General features: G+C 39.0%; 1 protein-coding gene across 2 annotated transcripts in view; it reads right to left on the bottom strand.

The window, feature by feature from the left end:
* TMEM163 (transmembrane protein 163) overlaps positions 1–23,020 on the bottom strand; it is a 105,664-nt gene that overhangs the window by 12,805 nt on the left and 69,839 nt on the right. For both annotated transcript variants that reach the window (XM_069780840.1, XM_069780838.1), the window contains one exon: positions 9,588–9,684. In XM_069780840.1, the coding sequence (XP_069636941.1) occupies positions 9,588–9,684 (97 nt within the window). The remainder of the gene's footprint in view (positions 1–9,587; positions 9,685–23,020) is intronic.

Below are 23,020 nucleotides of genomic sequence, written 5' to 3'. Positions count from 1 at the left end.
ACCACCCTGCTCCCCATCCCCACCTCCACACACTTTCCACTGCCTCCCGCTTCTCCAGGTCCCTCAGCAGCTCTCACATCATCTGGGCCCACTGGCTATCAGGTCACTAAAAGCCAGTCTTATGCAGCATGTCACTTAACCAAAAAGGACTGTTTTCCCCCCTCTCCTCCTGAAGGATTCTTTTTATAGAGATAATAATGGAGATTTTTCTAATACAAACACTTTAAAAAAAAAAAAAAAAGTCCATGTTTCTATCACACTTTCTCCGAAGTAATAAATAGTTTATGTAATCAGTCTAGAGGGAGCTTCTGGGAAGCCAGAGGGTCTCTCTCCCCAGCTAACTTCAAAAGGGACAAGAGTTTTAATTGCACTTCACTGTCAGAAAACAAACCGACAGCCCAGTGTCTGACTCAGGTAGGAGACAGTCTCTTCACATGGAGATATAAAGATCTATTATTAGTACCAAAAAAAAAAAATCTTATGAATGTTTAAACTTGTATCTTTGGTGCTGAAGTGCTGTGACAAAGCAATTCCACAGCGCAGAACACTTCTTCAAGAAACAGATAACAAAGACTGGGTGTGCTGAATGCCATGGCAGCGGCACCAGGGCCCAAGAGCCAAGGGGCTATGAACTCCAGAGAACTATCTTAGGTGTCCTTAGGACTCCTGCAAAGGGTCTGCCTGAAACTCTGAAATCACTCATGCTTCCTATTTTCCCAGAATTCATCTACATTGTTTTAGTATCAAACAGCTATAAAACATAATTTAAAATGGTATTTATCCACCCTCAGAAGTGTCTCTCTAGTGAGACTGCCATTTCTCCAATTAGTAGGGGATTGAGACCAGCGATACATTTCACAAAACCTACCAAGTGGCTAGCAGCCACTTGCCAACTTTCATTTCTTATCACTATGTGGTAAAGTCTGAAAACAAGACTTTCCACCAATCACCTGAACACAGAGGGATGTGTAGTTGATATGTTTTTCCTAACCCTGGCTTACTAGCTACTTGAAGTATCCACAACATTCTCACCAACCTTTAAGAAGCATTTGTATTCTAGGGTTAAATTAATTATTTAAGGCCAAACACCAAACCACCAAACCATACATAATAGGTAACAATTATAAAACAGGATTCTAATGTATAATTAATGTATACAGTACTTTGATTTGAAATGGTAAGCAATAAATTATGTATCTATGAGAGATTAGAAATGTATAGGGAAGTATGTATAAGGACATATATTATGTGTATATAATCACAAGTACCATTTGCTATATTACTATTGACCTATAATTCAACTGTTGACATTATTAAATATATTTATGATTTATTTATTATAAGCGATTAAATTAGTAAATAAATTAGAACTCAAAGCTACACTGTACCACCCCTAGCTTCCCATTTCAACTTTAATCAACAGCGTATGACAGAATTACATGCGGCCTCATCTTTCAAGTGATTTCATTTATAAAAGCATTGGAGGCGCCACATCAGATGTGCTGCACATCTTTTCTACACAAACTGATTACATGTTTCCGTCTTTGTTCTGCAGAAAATGTCAGAAATATGGCATGATGCTTGCTTACTCTTGCAAAAAAGTGTCCTTTGCCATACTAATGAGGACAAATGCCAAACTGCATTGACATTACATGTGTTATACTATTACCTAGGGAAATGCAAGCAGTAACTGAATAGTAAATGGATATTGATTTACAACCCCAGGTGAAATTAAAACAGTCATTCTCAGTGTGGCTGGGTCAGGCTTTTTTAGCCTTCTTTAATAAACAAGAAAAGGTTTGCAAATTCTTTGTGGCAACAGTCAAAATAAAATACACCGTGTACACTTAAATTATATTTATACTATCCAAGAATATATAGTAATTGACATGAAGAAGCTAAAGGGGCAAATGAAAAAGATTATTTATCAGGGAGATGGCAAGCATTAACACTAGCAAATGCAAAAGCAAAACAATGCTCAAGACCTATGCTTGATTTGAGTTTTAAACTCCCTTCTCAATATATTAACAAAACATCAAAAAATGACTAAAATTTACACAGAAATACAAGCATGACATCATCAACAATATGCAATATCATTATTCCTCCTTTTTTGTAGCGAAATGTGTGCATACCAAATCCTCAGGGTCAGTACTGGCTGTGAATATAGCTCTCTGAAACATCAATAAAGGAATGGTAATTCCTTTTCCTAGTGGGAATTATCTTATTATGGCTAACATAGGTTGGAGAACAAATGCTGTGAGTAACAATAGGGGAAATATTCTAAATCTGATAGCTAGGGGAAAAAAAAACTATTGTAAATCAATTCTGAGCCAACAAGAAGTGATTCTATTTTAGGTTCAACACGCAACATTGTAGAAAAGAAAACCTTAAATTACATGATCTGAGAAATATTCAGTTAAAATTAAGTGGAAGGGTAAACAGAATGAAGGTTTTATATTCCAAATGCCAAATACTGATTAGCTTTCTAAGTCAGGTGTATCAAACAACAGCTAAAATTATCAGAAATCTTAATTCCAAACACCCCAGAAAGAGCAGCAGCCAGCCTACTTTTTCTAACACTTCCAGCAAGTGTATTAGAAAGAAAAGACAGGGGGCGGGGGGGAGAAAGATCTGATCAGTGAAAAATATTTTCTTGGTGTCGTGGTTTAACCCCAGCCAGCAACTAAGCACCGCGCAGCCGCTCACTCACTCCCCCCCCATCCAGTGGGATGGGGGAGAAAATCAGGAAAAGAAGTAAAACTCCTGGGTTGAGATAAGAACGATTTAATAGAACAGAAAAGAAGAAACTAACAATGATAATGATAACACTAATAAAATGACAACAGTAGTAATAAAAGGATTGAAATGTACAAATGATGCGCAGGGCAATTGCTCACCACCCGCCGACCGACACCCAGCCAGTCCCCGAGCCCTGATTCCCTGCCCCCCCCTTCCCAGTTCCTAAACTAGATGGGACGTCCCATGGTATGGAATACACTGTTGGCCAGTTTGGGTCAGGTGCCCTGGCTGGGCATGAGAAGCTGAAAAATCCTTGACTATAGTCTAAACACTACTGAGCAACAACTGAAAACATCAGTGTTATCAACATTCTTCACATACTGAACTCAAAACACAGCACTATACCAGCTACTAGGAAGACAGTTAACTACATCCCAGCTGAAACCAGGACACTTGGGCATCAACGATATGAAAATGAAGTAACTGTGACATGTCATGCTGAAGCAGACCCTCAAAGAGTAAAGATTCACAGCTATATAAAAAACAGAAGAACACAGAAAGAAGTGGAATTTGTAGCTGTAAGGTTCCCACACATTAATGGCACACCTCTCTTTCCCGGAAAAAAGTTTGTTTTCTTTGGATTCTGTGATCTCTCCATATGTTTTAAAGTTTTCCAAGTGTACAACAGCACATTCACAGCTACTCCTCATTGCAAACACATGCACAGTGTTTGGGTAGATCCACTGTACAGCACATGCATAGAAAGTCTAAGGCAGCATCACTTAAAAATTCTGGGGAGGGCTGGAGGCACTGTATGGGCTCTATATAACACATGTACACCTACTTTTTAGAGCAAGTCTTACTCAAATATCTAAGCATCCTAGTTATATGATAAAAATAGGAGACAAACAGTAAGATTTCCTTCAAATCCAACATGTTCCAAGACAAGTGGAAAATGTCATCACATCTCTAAATTCATAAAATAAGAAAGCTTTAATTAAAAATATTTTCAGGCAAATGAGAATGGAGGTCACAGCCTGATAAAGAAAGCGACTTGCGCATATGTGTTGATGCAAGCAGAAACTGCGTCTACATACACACCCCCACACAAATTTGCTTCCAAAGGAAAATGAAGCACCTCTGCAAATTCAAGGTAAGGTTACATGACAGGCAGATGCTCTCTGGAAGGGACATGAAAGCTTTATTCTCATCATTTACTCCTCTGTCCAAAAATCAGAGACCCATAATACATTTTCTGATGCTCACTAAAAGTAATGTCCAAAGCTTCAAAAATATGAGAGAAAAAAATCCATTACACTTCTCACTATATATATTCAATATTGGCAGTTTCCAGACTTTTTGGACAAATAGATCCCTTCAGTTGCAATATTTCTGCTACATCTACCTTATCATCAACCCTGTAATTCATGACTTCATGAATTAATACATTTAAAAACACAATAAGCAATACAATTCTATGGATCGGTTGTTGGAAAACACTGCTCTACACCGCAAATATTGAAAACGCTAGCACAAGGGATTGTATTTTGAACCCTGAGGATTAATATATATCTCAATTACTTGAAAAGAAACTTTTCCCCATGATAGTAAGAAGTGTATAATTAGTACAAATACAGAATTGTATAGTAAGTGTATAATTAATTTACTGGCCAACCCTCCTGACACAGAATGTCATTTTTCAGGGCAGACTTCTTTTTAATTATAATATAAATATAAAGTACTAGGCACAGGGAAAACCCTAAGTTTACCTAATTGTGACAGTTTCTGAACTTGCTGTTAACTGCAGGAGGTGGAATCTACAGTTAAAGATCTGTAAAAGTATCAATTCAGTGCTCAACAGCAATTTGCAAAAAGAAGAACATATTGTATAAATCCCTGGCGACCTCTATGCCTTGAATCTTGTGGGCTCTGCAGGCTTCCTCATCTAAAAATGGTCATAAAACTAAGAGGAACAGTACAAAGAAAGTCAGTGATGACCAAAGATGGGCCTTTAGCCTGACCCAGTACATCCACAGTTGCTGCTGCATATAGAACACACACACACACTACCAGGAATCAAAATTCCAGATAAACATTTATCATTAAACTTATCCATATTTTAAACCAATTAATCTACCCAGTCATTCATATCCTGTGTTATAGGCTATTTCAAAGTTAACTACAGTCCTTGGCATATCAAGCAAGGGAACCAAAAAGAGAAATACACCATTTCTGTTTCCCCCAAGGTTTTGTAGCATTCAAAAGAATGACAAAAAACATTCCCTGTGCTGAAAGCATGTATAGTGACATACACTACCTATTATTTATTTTTACTTAACACAGAGAAAGAGGTAAACCAAACAAAAAGCAGAAAAGAAAGGCAGAAGCAGTACTAAGAAATGCAGAAAATCAGGAGCTCTAATTGTCCTCTCTTCTATGCCAGTGCAGATCAGGAGTGCTGTCATTCACGTTGTTTCAACAAAATTACATTCAGCATGGAATAAAAGAGAATTCAAATAGATGAATGAAAAATGCCTGAGTTAAACTGAGGTCCTGTCCTGTAAATGAAGTAGCTCCTCTCTGCAGTCTAACAAGAAACTGTGGACATTTAAGCCCCTTACAGGATGGGGTAGATGAGCTGGAAATGCCATTAACGTGTAAACCTGTCATTCTCCTTTTGGTTCTCCGAATCCTGGTGAGGATCATCAGACCTGCAGCTGAAATCATCATATGAAACGACAACAATATTGAAGACTCCTCTTTCTAAATGTCCACGTAAGTAAAAGAAAATTTGTGTTCAACACATTTGAAAAAACACTTTAAATGATTTCTTAGTCATGTGAATTTTATATCCTTTCTCATTGGTACTATTTTCATGAAAGCAACTCTTCTGAGATCCACTTCAAGGACAACAGAATCTCTGTATTAAAGATCTCATAAATTCCTTCCAAGGAAGTATCTTTCTTCCTACGTGCATATTAAGAACCGTGAAATACATAACCGATATATCTTATATGCAACAAGAAATACAATGAACTTTGTATAATTGATCCAGAATTATTCAGAAGTGACTGACTATGCTTTTAGGATTTTAATCATAGCACCTTACAATGAGCAAGCAGATACTTAACTGCTTTATGTGTTTCATTTCTTAAATTAAACTTGTCCATATCATACTATTTTCTCCAAAACTTACACCAATAAAAATGAACTCAGAGAATTATAACTGCTCCCAATTTTCAACTCTAACGAAGTCATTGAAGTTTACCACAAATTAAGGTGTAAAAAGAGACTTTGTAGTTCTGACAATGAGGCAGTCAGTCATGTTGCTCTGCAGTAAATTACATTAATCTTGAATCCTCCACAAACAGTAGAGCAATGTGTTCCAAACCATTTCTTTCTTCCAGACTGACAACACTGGCTCTGTGTTCAGCATCTGAACACCAAGAGCAACATTCTCCAGTTGGGTTTTAGCCACATTATCTGCCCTATAATTGAAGTCACACATCTAAAATTTCACAAGATGCTTTGAAAAGTACCCATATCTTCAATGACCTTTGCTTCAAGAAAGACTAATAAAAACATAAACTGTACAAAAAAAATCATGCGACTATGACTCATATGTGAAACTTATGTTGAAGCATATGTCCTCTTAATCTAGTGCAGAGCTCTTCACCCTAGTTTTATACCAGTTTGGGACACCAGTGGAGTTACACTAGCTGTCCTTGGTCTTAAATGTTCTGTTCTTGCTCACACCATGAGGATACTTCTCTGGCATCAGAATAGTACATTAATATGAAATCCCAGCAATACAGAAATCACCATCAGAAAATATTTCAGGTCACTATTTTGATGCAGAACTGGTTACTTGACTGCTATGCAAAAAGCCACTAGCAGAAAACACTGTTCTATTATTTTTTCATATATGTCCATACATTACAGCTAAATTACATTATAAGATATTACAGAAATTAGGATCATTAGCAATTAGTTCATTGGTGGTCCAAGAAGTAGAAGACAGCACCCTAGATAAAAGAGTAGAGGCAGAAACTTCTCCCCCTTACTGATTTAATTTGAGCAGACTTCCACTCTGCTAAGATGCTAATGATATCGCCTGGGCAGCTGCAGATTAGATGAGAACACCAAACAACTTGGAAGAATGACCATTTCTGCTGAGACACAGAGCAGCTAAGGGAGCATTATGCAAACAGAAAATCAGCATCAGATTCAGGCACAGCTAGAGCAACTGAAAAGATTTCTATTAAACAACATCCGTTTCCCCCCAACTATTTTAATACCTCCCTGGCCATGACTTGCAGCAGTAATGCAGTTCTCTCAGTCTCCCCATTTTTCAGTGTTATTTTTAGTTTACACAGAGATATTTCACCCGTCATGCAACCCTTACTGAATCAGTTTCCCACAGTGAGATGCACTGAAAGACTTTGAAATGAGAATCCTTGTCATGTCATTTAAGAGACTCTGAACAGAAGTAGCATCTTTTTTCATCCCTTGTTCTAACCTACTTTCCAGGCAGGATCTCAAGGTATGAAAATACTTTACTTGCGTGCATGTGGCTTTCACCCACCCTGCCACTAGTCAGCCACAGTCCATGCCCTGCCGGATAACATCTTTCAAACTGTTGACAGTACTTGAGGGCCTAAATGAGCAAGAACAGTCAGCCTGATGTCACAGGACAAAATTGTCTATTTATCCGGATACTGTGTCAAATATAAGTAGTGTCCATCCTAACTTCTACCTACTTGACATGGTTCTAGCGCATGGAAGTCTGAATCCTAGGCAGTCTGTGACAAAAGGCTTCTGTACAAATTATTCTTACAGGACACTTGAAATGTAATGGGATCTTCTCTTCGGGGATACCTTTCTGTATCTCTGATTTCTTTTTTTTTTTCCTGCTGTAAACGCATTTCAAAATTAAAAATGAGGAAGTACAACATGTCTGCAAGTCATAAATAACTTTGATGCTGCAAATAGGAGACATTTCTGCCCATGTAAGAAACAGAGCCCTCACCTGTAGACAGTATCTGTAATGATAGAAGAGTGAGATACAGATGACACACCTTTTAAACTTTTGTTCCTACTGCTAGAATTATTAGGACATTTGCCCACAATGAATTAGACTGAGACATCCAAATTAATCTGATCTATGCTACCATAAATTCACCAAACTAGTGTTTTAATTATTATTGCAGCCTCCCTTCTTACTTTAGTTCTGCTTCACAGAGTCAAGACTATATATTTCATTCTCTCACTAATTAGTAGTCAAACTGTAGCCAGATGCACTGTTTGGGTACAGCCAAGTTAAGTGGTTGTCCTGTAGCTAGCCATCACTGCAGGGTCTCCCCTCACCCTTACCAGGATCTCCTTCAGCCTTAGTGGCACAATGGCATGCATGCTCACTCCCTAACCCAGTTCTGTCAAAATGTTTTGGTTGAGTTTAAGAACCGACTATTAAAAGTGTTTAAGCTAACCTAGATCATTTTGACAGAACCAGGCTGGTGAACAACTACACGTGCTGTTATGCTGGCAGAGCTGAGGCGGCAGTAAATTATGAAGATTAGAAAAGAGGGAAAGTAAAATGCAAAGAGAACATGAATCGCCTGTGGTCAAACAATGCACCTGGCTGTAGTTCAGTAATGCATTAGTTCATGGGCTTTTGCTACGCTACACATCTTTGCCCAAATTTTGCTAAACTGCTCAAAGGAAGTTTCTGTAGTTGCCCAGCTTCTTGGAAGTTTCCATGAGAGCATAGGACTCACTAGGTCATCTGCACTGCTAACAGTGGGTAACAAGTTGAAATTCCATTTTGGCTTTTTTTTCCAGCTCTGCCTCCATCTCCTGGTTGAAAGTGAGGAGTTTAGGTTTCTCTTTAGTGATGTGTTGAGAATGGTACTTGGCAGGGTGAAGCCCCAACGCGAAAGTCTGCACGCACTTACAAATAGACCAAACTTCATCAAGACTGAATACAAAAGGTCCAAATCGGGTTATATATACAATAACTGAACTGAATCCTCATTTTGTTTGAGCACATTAGGAAGAATCTTCCAGGAGTGGAACCACTGCCAAATGGCTCTCCCAGTGAGTAGCTGGTTTGGATGAGTAGAGCTCAGGGAAGTTAATACCCAGTACTGAAAGGAAGCAAGCAGGACAGGACAGAGCAGAGCTGAGAAAAAGGCCGCTGGGGAGAGCTGCTCTATAGGCCAAGTAGGGGCTGGCTTTCATAACCAAAAGAAAGCAGAGAGCAGGAGAAAAGCCCTTTGTGACGCTCCATGGTGAGCCAGTCAAAAAAACAGCTCTTTCACCCAGCATGCTCCCCTCACCTGTTTCATTCCTGCTACTCGTACATGGCTCTGGAATTGGAGGCAAGAGCTGGAAAACAAAAAAATACAATCCCAAAATACTTTTTTTCCACATTAAAAATAAAATACTGAAGCCATTGGAGTAGTAAACTGTGGAGACATTCTCCTCATAAAATGCTACTACTTTCATTAAGCCTAGAGAGACTGCCTCTCTGTAAGTGAACTGCTACAGTCCTGTATAACAGCTTTAAGTGACTATGCCAAGAAAGATTTGGCCCATAAAGGTAACCATGGAGAAGAAGATATGGGGTCAAGCCTATAAAAACCCATAAAGACTAGACTCCCATCACATACGGAGAAAATACTGCTTGAAGACTAGGACCAATATGTGCAGCTAGGCAGGAAATGCACCTGCTACAGCTTTGCCAAGTTCAATGGGGCTTCTTGAAAGGAGATGCTGGCCTTTCTCAGTCTCACTGGCAGTGTAGTGAATAAAGAGAACATTTTAAAGAACATGAATCACCTTACCACTTCTGGAAGCACCTTCTTCGCAAGATCATGGATGGCTTTGATCACAATACATATAGATGACAGGAGGAATATGACACCCAAGATAACACAAGCTCTGGGAAAAAAAGAGAAAAATTAAAAGAAATGTTAAGAACGTATTCAGAGTTGTCAACTCCCCCACTGAAGGATAACACACAACAAAATATTAATAATAAAAAAATCTTAAAGAGCTAGAGACTTGAATTAAAGAAGACAATGAAAAGAAGTGTCCAGTTCCTGTCCAGTTCTTAAAACCTGGATTATATGTGAGAAGACAGGGCAGACCAGACAATGTTTCAGAGTGAGAGAGAAACACATGTATCTTCTGCTCCTGATGATTTATCATAAAGTCCTCTAGAGGTCTGTTTCTCTTTGTTTGTTTGTTTTGCTAGGATCTCACATTAGAAATAATAAGGGAACTTCATTCTCTTTACCCAACCAGGACAGATGTTTGGTAAATCTGGTCAGTAGCATAACAGAACCTGAAACATCTGTTTCGTCCCCAAATGTCCAAGAAAAAAAGATTTTAAGTGCAGATATAAAAAAAAAAAAATCAGCAGGTTAGGTGCATCACTTTGTAGGTTGTCCAAGGGTCTCTCAATACCTAAATAAGGATCAGAGTCTCATCAGATTAGGTGTTGTGCAGAACCAGACTCTCTATTCACACTCTGCAGAGCTTACAATACAGTCTTATAAAAAGCAAACAAATGGGTTAATGAAGAGAAGGTAAAGTAACAGAGAATAATTAGCAAAGAATAATTAAGTTTTCCATAGGACACAGGCACAATGAGGCTTACAAAGCACATAACGCATACCCATACTGTAAAAAAGAAAACTCTTGCTTTTGTTCAAACACACAGGCCGATACTACTCTGAGATCAAGTTCCTCTTGCCATGAAATACTACAGGATATGAGGCTTTGATTCCCTTTACACAAACAATACTAGCCAGCCTTTTACAGTATTGATATATCCATAACTTCATTTTACTAATAACTCTTCATATAAAATTCTATTACTATAGGCAGATAAACAGTAAGAGCAATTTTAATGTTTAAAGCATGAAATAATTAAGTGATACCTATATGTAGACTTTTTTCTTCAACAGTTTTATTTCCTTTGTTTATTATTCATCATTTGGTACCTATCTGTTAGCTCAGTTTATGGATGCTATAATTATTCCAGTAGCATTCTACTATTTTCAACAACTCAGACATCAGGCCATCTGGTGGTTGGCAGCACATGTAATGTTCACATCAAGCTCCATTTAGAGACTGCAGCTGAACTGTCATTGCTCTGCCTAGGTCAGAGGACACAGCTGCAGCAGTCATGTAGGTGAGCAGCTGGTCATTTTATTCCCCCACACAAGCAACACCAAACCACGCCGTGGACAATCCACATACTCCTATAGACAAGTCCTCAGTAAAGGGGCTGCCCTTCCACAGAGGAGTACAGACAACGTAGAGGCTAGCATCCTTCCTAGCAATGGAGTGGTACACTAGATGAGGTACTTATCTCAGGTAGGCAAAACTCTGCCACACCGATTTTGAGAGATGTTTAACTCCTTTGCAGTAAATTGCAACACAGCCCTCATTCTTGTTAAACATAACCTGTTGTAAAAAGTAGGCAGAAAAGGCTTGAGACAGTCTGGTTACCCTAGCGTCCTTCCCCTAGACTCAGACGCAAGAACAAAAATCTGGCCTATCATCTGTGATAGAGGAAGAAACTCACAGGATGGATGGATTCTCTGCAATCCTGCAGCAACAGGTGATCATTAAATGGTAATATGGATGGGAGGAAAGTTCATCTCCCAAAAAGAATGAGTAAAAGTGAAAATTAGAGGCCCTTTCATTTTCTATTGCATATTTGTAAGCAGGTCTCTGTTCTGCAATAGATTCTTTTCAGAGATTTGCAGTTTCACTCTATCTGAATGAATCACCACACAGACATCTGTCCAGAGCCTCTTGACCTACTTTTGTCAAACTCAAAACTTCCCGGTACAACCTTTATGTATTAGTTCTGTAATATTTAGCACTGCCATAACCCAAGAAGCTTATACTGCACAATCCTTTACAATAGATTCTGTTGTAATGAATTTTGGGGGTTGGGGGATGAGGTACAGAAACATACTGAAAGTTCTGCTCATTTACCTGGGACAAATGCAGGCATTAGGTAACTTGAACACAGAACTGATCCACAAAAGTTGGCTGACTTGTCTAAAGCCATTTGCTGAGCCAGTGACAGGCTGACATAAGATACATACACTTCATGCAAGAACATGCTGACATTTCATCCGAAAGCAATGCTGAGACAAGCTTTTCTATCATTCCCAGCAGGCTTAAACCAACATAGCCACAAATCTGTGAGTTGGAAACAACAGATTAAACTTCCTTGTGCCAATACATATTGTTGAATGCCAAGGGTATGGGAAAGGGAAGACGGCAAAGCACCATCACTTCACCTTAGCATACCTTCTATTCCCTGCACACATCTTCCGAGGAAGACAGGCAAACATTCCCTAAGGGCCTGACAGGAGCCTTGCTGGCACAAGTCTAACGTGCCCAGGGAACCAGCACTTGCCCTGACCACTGGCTGGAGTTTGTTCTCACGTATGTTGGGAGAGTTTGGGGTTGTGTCTGTAAACTCCAACCACCCAAGCCTAACAACAAATATTTTGCATCTTTGCCTATGTCAGCAGATAAGTAATGACTTCAGCAATCTTGAGCTGCTTCTCTTATTCCCCAGATCAGTTTTACTGTGTCAAAAGAATTCCCATACACCTACTTAACCAGAAATAGCTAAAAGTAGAAAGAAAAAAGGAAGGTGTTAATAGCAGTGACAGGGGTATTAATAGCAGACAGAAACGCAGTCTGAGGTTTGAATCAGCATTCAGTCGTCATATTTAGAAAGTCTAGCTTCTCCTTTATATGCTGGCTTTTGGAATCCATAGCCATGCAAAATTCATGAGTAATGGCATAGTACTTAAAGTGCAAAAATACATGTTTCTTGTCTTCTTCAGTGTAACAATTTATCTGCAAAACCACTAGAACAAAATACTGCATAGTGTCTTCTTTCAATCTCATTTGCCAGAAAAATAATTTCTATCTAGACTGCAAATCATGCAAAATCCAGCTACAAATGTACAAAATAAGAAACCTTCAAAAATTAACCTGAAATTTTTACTGTAGTACATAATAAAAAAATTGTAATTGGTTATTGTAAGCTTGCTTTATTTTCAGGCCATTAGACAACAAAAACTTTAATACAAGCCTGCTAACTTCCATCTGCTAACAATTACTCAACTGATTTGTAACTAAATAATGTTTCCAACTGCACATGAAGGGTGTTAGTGCCAAGGTTGTTGGCAAATGCAATTTCATTAATAACATTCAATTAAATTAGATGAGCCAACTGCCATGTCTAAACAAGTTCAAGTCAGCTCAGAAGTACCCATAAAACTTAGTGAAAGAGGAGTTATACAGAAGTGAGGTTTGACTGAAAAACTAGCGAAGATTTTACAGATAGCCCTGGCTTGGAATCACCATAGTGTAATAAATGCTCCTCAATCTCCAGGTCCCCCATGATCACTGTCAGCTAGTCAGACACTCTGGAGCAACTGTTGGTCCACCTAATGCCCTCATATTCCAGAGCATTGGTATCTTCTTGCTGAGACATGAGAGTGCTCTCTGTCCAGTGACACCCATGATGAACCGATCTCCACATATCATATGCCACCAGTACCACTTACACCTGCAGCACCTATTGAAGATCATGTACTTATCTTACAGCCATTTCTATGTGAAATAGTACAAGACCATCCCACTAAATATCTACTACATCATTAGAGATATAATTGATCTATAACGCAAAATAATTGATCACTACAGGTTTGACAGGCAACAGAAAAGATAGATCTAATGAAGAATGCACGAATCCAAAATCTCCTTCACTTCCATGTAACATATTGCTTCTAAAAATAAAGAGGAACAGAGACAATTTAGTCAAAACGTTTTAAAACATAATGGAAAACCATGATTTGATTTTCAGAAACAATAAGCTTTCTGGAATCCTTCAGAATGCAGTATTTTTTAAAGAACAATAGACTAATTCAGAAAGGACAAGGTGAGGGCATCTCTCTGATATCCAGGCAATAATCAACTTTCAGGTCAACTAAAGCTCAAACTTCCAAAGTTTTTTTTCTTAGAGCAATGGCGCTTGGCATGCAAGAGTAATTAAAACTATATCATTAAGTTGTCGGTAAAGAGAATTTAATATTACGATTTTAACAGTGAAACCACCAAGTCTTCTTTAGTTTGCTGTAGGTCGTGGTAGCAGATCATGATCTGCCAAAGATACTTCTTGATATGATTTTGATGCAGTATTTTTATCTGATAATCCAGAAGATAATATAAAGTATAATTCATTGTATTAAAAAATGAACTCATCAATTTTGTCAACTTTTCAATGTAACTTTGTCACAGATGAAACATACTGTTAAATCAGTTGTACTCAGCCTCAGGCATTGAGAATGAAATTATTTGGACTTTCAAAACTGCCAAAGACTTTATACAGCTTTCAAGCTTCAGTTACTGCTAGTTCACTTCTAGTGGAATTCAGAAACATGATTATGTCTAAATCCTAAAAACTAAATGCATGTCTCCAATCTAAAGTTTGGTTCTGGGTGCGCTACAACCTGACCATTTCCAAAAGACATTCTTCTAAAAGCAGTATTACAGCCCATATACAACCCATTTATACTTGTACTACCCTGTAAAACATCCATTTTCTATTACACCAGTCCTGGATATTTGCACTCACACCCATCTAAGTAAGATCAGTGTAACTGTATTACATGACACACAGCTGCCACCTCATCTTTTCTGTAACACATTCCCTGTATAGAGCTCTAATAGCCACAATTCTTCATTTTGATGACAAATTCTCACAACTCATAGGAAACCAGAAGAGGAAATTTATCACTGTAAGCACCCAGTAGTCTTTCCCTTAATCAAAAATCTGTTACTTTGCACAAGTTAATGGCTTTTAAGCAAATAGCTATGAAAAGTACTGAGATTCAGGGGGTTCCATCTCCACAAACTGTCAATTTTTAAGCTGCTATTAGTAAGTTAACATTTTTCTTCCTCTTTTTATCACAAAATCAATTTCCTAAGGTGAAAAAGTCCAACTATTCAATTCATTTGCATCTAGAAGACACAGCAAAACAGCCATCTAATTAATGGATTTATCCTTAATTTTGTCTTATATAATTATTTGTTACGATTCCCTACAGGTAGTGATAAGACTAAAATTCCGTAATATTTCCATCATAGAACTAAATACTAATCTCACTCGGATCTCTGTGGTGCTCAATCTTCAATGTAATAAAGCAATTTTACCTTTAGCATGGCACTTGCCACACTGAATACTCTTTACATGAGTTGACCCGTTCCAGCCAAAGGGACTGCCTTTCCATGTAAGCAGCAGTCAGCCTGAAGTAAGACTGCAGATTTAGACTCTCAGCTACTTGTTTTGTAACATTTTGTAAAAAATAAATAGATAATAATATTAAAGTCATAAACACACCCCCAGTGACAAGCTCTGCTATATACTACCTCAAAAGAGATCTGGGGTAAGCTACACAAGGGTGACTGGTAACAGGGTTTTCCTCATAATAATTGACTGCTATAAAATAGCCACTGCAGAAGGCTTCCTTTCTTAATTATCAACCTGCTATCTTTCTGGCAAATGGAATACAGTAACACAGTACCAATGAGGGTTTGTAATGAAGCTCTTGGTAATTACTCCTCTTAAGTCAATCTACTCTTATATGCAGCAAAGGTGGTGCAACAGAATTAAGGGTTCAGAAAAAATTATTGATGCATACAAATACAATCTGCAAAAATGTGTTAACTTTCTCTTAGTGGCTCACAGAGACACTTGTTTTGGGGCAGCGGAGAGGGAAAGGCATCTCACATACCTGGTAGTATGTCTGTTATATCTTGGAACCTATGTTACCACCACACTTCAAGTTCATGAAAATAGTCCCTAAGATGTGATGACACCATGTGGAATAAAACAAGATTGTCAGTAGCAGTCTAATTACTTCCCAGTTTTGTTAACATATGATACAACTAAAATGCAGTATTAAAAACCTAACGTTCTTGTCAAATACTGCTCTATTCTCCCACCTTTTTTATTCATTGCTGTATCCCAGCTTACTTGATCTTTTCTGATTACATGGGTTATTTGGGTTTTTGTTACTTTTACCAGTGTAAAGAACCTCACAGAACCATAGAACAGCCCAGGTTGGAAGGGACCTCAAAAAATCATCTGGTCCAACATTTCATGGGACGGGGAACCTAGATGAGATTATCTAGCACCCCATCCAATTGCATCTTGAAAACCTCCCACAATGAGAACTCTACCACATCCCTGGGGAAGTTGCTCCAGTAATTGATTGTTCTTACTGTAAAAAAAAATTTATTTCTTGTATCAAGATTACTTACCTTATTCATTGAAAACATCACTTACCTTATTCATGGAAAACATTTTATTAATTTCAGCAGAGCTACAGAAGTAAACATGACAAAGAGAACTGTGAGAAAAGTCATTATAAACCACTAGCATTTGTGTTAATATTCTTGAGGTAGAAACTATATTCTTACATTTGGAAGCTGCCATCAAAACAAGCTTCAGTTCCTCATCTAATTCTCTGGCGGCTACGATACTATAAATAAAAGATAATACTCCTAATTCCTACAGACAATCCTGTTACCTTCCAAGAGCCAGTTTATATTAGTTTATTTTAATTCTGTATTTTCTTGATTGTTAAGAATCTTACCATGACATATTTTTCTAAAAGAAATGAGTTTTCTACCATGGGAATAGTGAAACGTTTTGCCCAGAGAGGTTGTGGAGTCTCCATCCTTGGAAGTTTTCAAGGCCTAAATGGATAAAGTTCTGAGTAACCTATTCTGATCTCACAGCTGACTGCTTTGAGCAAGAGTCTGGGCTAGAGACCTCCAGAGGACCCTTCCAACCTGAATTATCCTATGATCCTGTGAATTTTTATTCACGAAATCTTTATCTCTGCAGGCTCTGCCAAGATCTTTCAGCTCTAATGGCTCCTAATAGCCCACAGAAAAGGAAATGTTAAAATCTCTACTGGCTGTTTTCACCACTGGAGTGAAAAGGTAGTGTTAAAACTATACTTTGCAAGAAACTGTAACTTCACATTAAAATGAGCTGCAGGCCAGTAAGAGCAATAGGAGTAATCTCAGCTTTTTCAGCAAAGCTGAGAAAATCAGTTTTATGATGGACACAGGATTTAATCTCTGAATAAACCCACTAATGAAAAATCTGGCGTTTAAGAAAAAAAATTAAAAAGTAATTAATTTAATAAAAATTATAAATGTGCTAACTACTGTTTCCCTATGATTTGAAAGGATTTTAGTATTAGTGGGTGACAGAGTGAATATCATGTATGGAATCATTCAGGGGAAGTCATATGGCACAATAGGCAAGGCAATTGCCCAAGAGTTAGGAAAATACTTTTGAGCATACAGTTTTCATTCACTTTCTAATTCTCTATCTTTCTATACATTTTTCTCAATTGTTTTCAGTGCCTAACCACATAGAATCATAGAATCGTTCAGGTTGGAAAAGACCTTTAAGATCATCGAGTCCAACCGTCAACCCAACACCACCATGCCCACTAAACCACGTCCAGAAGTGCCAAGTCTACGCATTTTTTGAACACTTCCAGGGATGGTGACACCACCACTTCCTTGGGCAGCCTGTTCCAATGCCTGACAACCCTTTCAGTAAAGAAATTTTTCCTAATATCCAATCTAAACCTCCCCTGGTGCAACTTGAGGCTATTGCCTCTCATCCTATCACTAGTCACTTGACAGAAGAGACCAACACCCACCTTGCTACAACCTTCTTTCAGGTAGCTGTAGAGAGCGATCAGGTCTCCCCTCAGCCTCCTTTTCTCTAGACTAAACAGCCCCAGGTCCCTCAGCCGCTCCTCATAAGACTTGTGCTCCAGGCCCCTCACCAACTTGGTCACCCTTCTGTGGACACGCTCCAGCATCTCAATGTCTTTCCTGTAGTGAGGGGCCCAAAACTGAACACAGGACTCAAGGTGCGGCCTCACCAGTGTTAAGTACAGGGGAACAATCACTTCCCTGCTCCCGCTGGCCACATTATCTCTGATACAGGCCAGGATGCTGTTGGCCTTCTTGGCCACCTGGGCACACTGCCGGCTCATATTCAGCCGGCTGTCAAACAGCCCCCTCAGGTCTTTCTCTGCCGGGCAGCTTTCCAGCCACTCTTCCCCAAGCCTGTAGTGCTGCATGGGGTTGTTGTAACCCAAGTGCAGGACCCGGCACTTGGCCTTGTTGAACCTCATACAAATGGCCTCAATCCAGCCTGTCCAGATCCCTCTGTAGAGCCTTCCTACCCTCGAGCAGATCAACACTCCCACCCAACTTGGTGTCATCCACAAACTTACTGAGGGTACACTCGATCAAAGAGAACTGGTCCCAAAACTGAGCCCTGGGGAACACCACTTGTGACTGGCCACCAAGTGGATTTAACTCCGTTCACCACAACCCTCTGGGCTCGTCCATCCAGCCAGTTTTTTACCCAGCGAAGAGTCTTGTCTAAGCCATGAGCTGCCAGCTTCTCAAGGAGTATGCCATGAGAGACAGTGTCAAAGGCCTTACTGAAGGCCAGGTAGACAACATCCACAGCCTTTCCCTCATCCACTACGTGGGTCACCTGGTCATAGAAGGAGATCAGGTTGGTCAAGCAGGACCTGCCTTTCATAACCCATGCTGGCTGGGCCTGATCCCCTGATTGTCCTGCAACAGGACATGTTGCAGGACATGACAGGAACCCTTGTGTATCTCCTCACTTTGCTGGTACTCTTGTTTTCATTCATTTCTTCCCATAACCAAATACAAATTACATTCTGTGAATGCTCCTTCATTAGTAACTCAGAGCTTGCAATAATCTGCACATTTCTTCTGGATGAGAGGCAGTCAGCCTGTTTAAACAAAACCAGGCCTACTTTCATTTAATATTTGTATTATGGCAGCTCTTATAGTCTGATTACAGTAGCCAAGTATAAAATTCCAGTCACACCCAGCCCAAGATTTCTCAAGCACAGGCAAAATTGAATGCTGATACTCAAAGGGTGAGAACTTGGGAGGAAAAAGCTCAATTTTTGGTCACCAACAAATGATTTTCTGGTGGCAAACCACTGGGTTCTGACTAATGGGGATGAAGTAGAGCATGGTAGAGAAAATGGAAGTGGACTCAGAACTAAGTCAGTGGACAAAGAATATGGAAAGGGAAAACATCAGAGGATGTTTTGGAAAGAAGGGGCTGAAAGTGTTTGTTCTGGTTTGCAGTCATTTGGGGTGCCAAGGGATGGCAGGGGATGTTGCTAGTGTGGGTCTCTCTTTGCTTTCTCTTCCCTTGATCTCAGCTGCAATCCATGTCCTTCTGAGACCTGCAGCTTTTCTTCTCCTCACAGCTACCTTCTCCTCCACAGCAGCCTCTGTTTGCTATCTACACATCCTAATCTGCTGTCACACAAGTGAGGAATAGGAAGAATCAAGCAAGGACCGTTCCTGGCACCAAGGAAGAGTATGTAAACAAGCACGGGGGAGGCCTAAGCAGCCATGCTAGCAATATCTGCCTGCACAGAAATAGCCACCCCTGCACACACCCCAGACACAGCAGAGGCAGATGATAGCAAAATCTCTATGGCTGAGTAGCATATCTCTATAGCAGGAAAGGGCCTGTTCAGTCTACTGCATGCTATGCCACAAGTACAAGTCTGCTGCCCATTATTTTAAAAAGAGGCATTAAAATTAAAATGCAGCTGTTCACTAACAGTTGTTCCTTACTACCCATTCTGCAATATTGCCGAGAGAATTCTAGCCACATTTTTCATTAGGGTGACATCCAGAACTGTGAAGACTGTAAAATCTGCCTCGTAAACCCATTAAAGGGCTTACTCGAAAAATAACAATTACCAGCCACTGTGGCATATTACTGTAATACACAGGCAAAAGATGTAATATCAGCCTAAGTCCTGAGATTCCTGCTTCTTTGTCATGCTCTACTGCTAATCTTAAGCTTCTTTGTGTCCAATTAGACAGTTATACTGCTTGTTTGTGTTTGCGGTGTAGCTTATCAATTATCAGGTTTAGATACTGAGGAGGGCTTGGACACCAAACTGTACAGAATCACAGCTGTTCAGAGTATTTACACCTGCCTGTTGCTGGGTGAAGAGGGAATAGAGTCACTTTAAGATGCACTTTAAAAGGAATCCAGTGGGCTCGCTGTTCATTGCACATGTTCCATAATACACCTCCAACTGCCAGAATCCAGACCAACATCGTTACAGCTACTCTTTCTTCCCACCATAAAAAAAAAAAAAAACAGATCACAAAACAAAGAGAATTCAAGTAATAGTCCAAATTATCATTGAAAGCCAATTTCTCAATTATTACATTAAACAAATACACTGTGTTATCACATGATCTGACCTCTTCTTAAACAACAGAGAGGGGAAATGCTGTTTATAGCTGAGACTCAGATTAGCTATGCTAGGGATCCATTTCATGTTGAAAATGTTACAGGCCTTCTAAAACTTTTATTACCCTCAGGAGTTCAACTAGTCACTGCAGAACAGGTTATTTACATCCTTTAAAATCATGCAGCTGAACTGAGGCAACAGTTCCATAAAGAATTTGATTCTCCAGGTATTAAATATCTGCCAATAAAAGCTAACAGACATTTCTACAACTCAGAGATTTTGAAAACTCTTACGACCTATTTTCTACTTCCCAGTCTGCACAGACTGTACAGTTGCACTTATGGTACACCTGCCTTATAACCACCCTCCTGGCTTATGAAGAGCTGATCACCCCTCCTAGCCTTGTAGCAGGTGATTGGACATTCTGTCATTCCCCTGAAGCTGGACATTAAAGCCTTTTGAGAATTTCTGTAATATTCATTTTTATGATGATTATCAAATTCCAGTACAGAACGCCACCATGTCCCTGATTTTTTTATATATATCTATGTGTAAATACTAGCCAATATACACAAATACTGCCTAATCAACTACCAGCGAAGTAAAAGGAAAGGCTTTCATAAATTAAATAGATTTTGGATCTAGCTCCAGTAAAATCATTGCCAAGTCTACAGATGCCATGCTTTTAGAAACAGATTTTAGAATGTATAAATATATACATTCGCTATTTCATATTTAATATAAATTCTATGTGTGAGGATTTTGTGTGTGTGTGTGCATAAATGTATGCATACATGCATTTCTGCCTGGATAAGAGCAAAGTTTATGATTGCTTCACTTTTGCCTGAATATGGGATAATGGATATATGGAGAAATGATGCAGTTTAATAAGTCAGCCTGATGAAGCACCTCTAAAACTTGTTATCTAGCACTGTAGCTGGATGTACTATTTCAGCTAAATATTTCAGAAGAAAGAATGGCTTAGAAATTTTCAGTGTGGTTAAAAAGAAACTATATTTCTCCACCTATAAAGCAGATATCCAAGCACAGGTGAACACTTATTTTGCAAACTCTGCACTGTGCTCCACTGGGTAGGAGGGACATGCATGTGCCACGTGAGGACCAACTCATGGTAGCTGAGAACTAAACAAGAGCTGCAGTGGTAGGTTCTTAGCTATTTGTAGTTTGTAGGCTATCTCCGTGCATTTGACATTTTTCCAGATCACTTAGCTATTCCACTCACTCATCACAAAAGAGTTTTTCCTCCAGCCACAGAGGTTTGCCCTGAACTGTGGGTAGGTGTGGATTTTGCCATCTGTGCTTCAAGTCTCTTTCGTATGTATGGCATAGATAAAATTATCCACAGTTTTTTCAATGTGACTGATATGTTGGGTCTGAATTGAGAGGATTATTTTCATTCAACACTACCTAAATAGACAGTGCTCATTTAGTTGGGCTAACCAGTACAGCAGAGCCAATCCACACATGAAAATTTAAATAAAATACATGGCACTATTTCAAACACTAATATGCCTACTTGCTGCACTGCCCCATTTACCTGAAGAGGCTACTTACAATGAAAAACTGAACGAAAGGCATACTCTGTGAAAAGATAACCGACAGAGAGTACGTACCCAGGAGGCTATCAAGCAGCCAAGGAAAGGGACTGGTATACTGGTAATGTTGTGGTCATTGGGTATTATAAAAAGGCTGTTGATATCATCAAGATGCTTCATAAAATGTTTTTAAATATCCTAATTCCCATGTCATGCAGTTACACAGCTGTAAGTTTCACCCCTAGTGCATGAAGTCCTAGGAAAGGGTCAGAATATCCTTGTTTCCTTTCTTCCTTCCTTCCTCTCTTCATTACATATGTAATTGATAACGCATATATATAGATATCCACATAGTGGATTCCTAGAGTTGTCTGACAACTGAAAACCCTGGTGAACCACCACCAGGTTCTTCCTTCATCAGAAAGAAAAAAAAAGGCATAACAATGCTGACCACTTGTAAACTGAAGCTATATATACACACAGAGATTAGAAATAAAATGTACATCTTTATCATTGAGCTTAATTAAACATAGTGATAGGGTAGTGAAGGATATAAGAGATTTTCTAATTGTTGCATCCAGCATTCTAATTATGAGTCAGGTTTCCTATTTACCCCGTCCCTGAGTAGTCATCAAATATCTTTCTTAGAGATTGCTTTTAGCTCAAACCAAGCTAGAAATTCTTGGATTAAGCTCTTACAGTTGCACTTTTCTAGATGTCAAAATAGATGAGAATACCAGCTCATTCTCCCCATAATTTAAGCATCTATTAAGAATCAAATCCTCAGGGCAGGCATTTTTCACTTGGCCAATGGGTTCAGCATTCTAATGGCATCAAATCCAGCTGCCACAGCTGAGGTATAATGTATGGAGATGAAAGTTAAACTACAGACACATAGCAAAGTTTTTAGATAAAGTCTAATTGCAAAGCTGCAAAGACTGCAAGACCTTCCTCATTCTTGATCCATTGTTTTTAAACATAGCATAAGGTAAGAAAAGATATGCAAAATAAATACATGAGCAGAGATAACTGAAGCCACCTACTGTGCCAGTTAACGTGTCATCTTACCCACAAAGAAAGAACACTCCAGAACCATACAGTGCCCCACCGAAGACAGGAATGACTATTTTCTCCTAGCAAAAAGCTTTCACAGCAGCAGGTGGAGGTATGACAGATATCTGCACCTTTGTCTACCACACAGTAGAATCCACCTTATTCTTGTTATTTTAATATTACTGCCAATGTTTTGGACAACAGCTTCACCAATATAAGGAAAAAAAAAAAAAGACATATCTGCATTCA

Source organism: Haliaeetus albicilla, chromosome 4, assembly GCF_947461875.1.
Source record: "Haliaeetus albicilla chromosome 4, bHalAlb1.1, whole genome shotgun sequence".
NCBI classification, from domain to species: domain Eukaryota; kingdom Metazoa; phylum Chordata; class Aves; order Accipitriformes; family Accipitridae; genus Haliaeetus; species Haliaeetus albicilla.
This window is presented reverse-complemented; position numbering and strand designations above follow the sequence as displayed.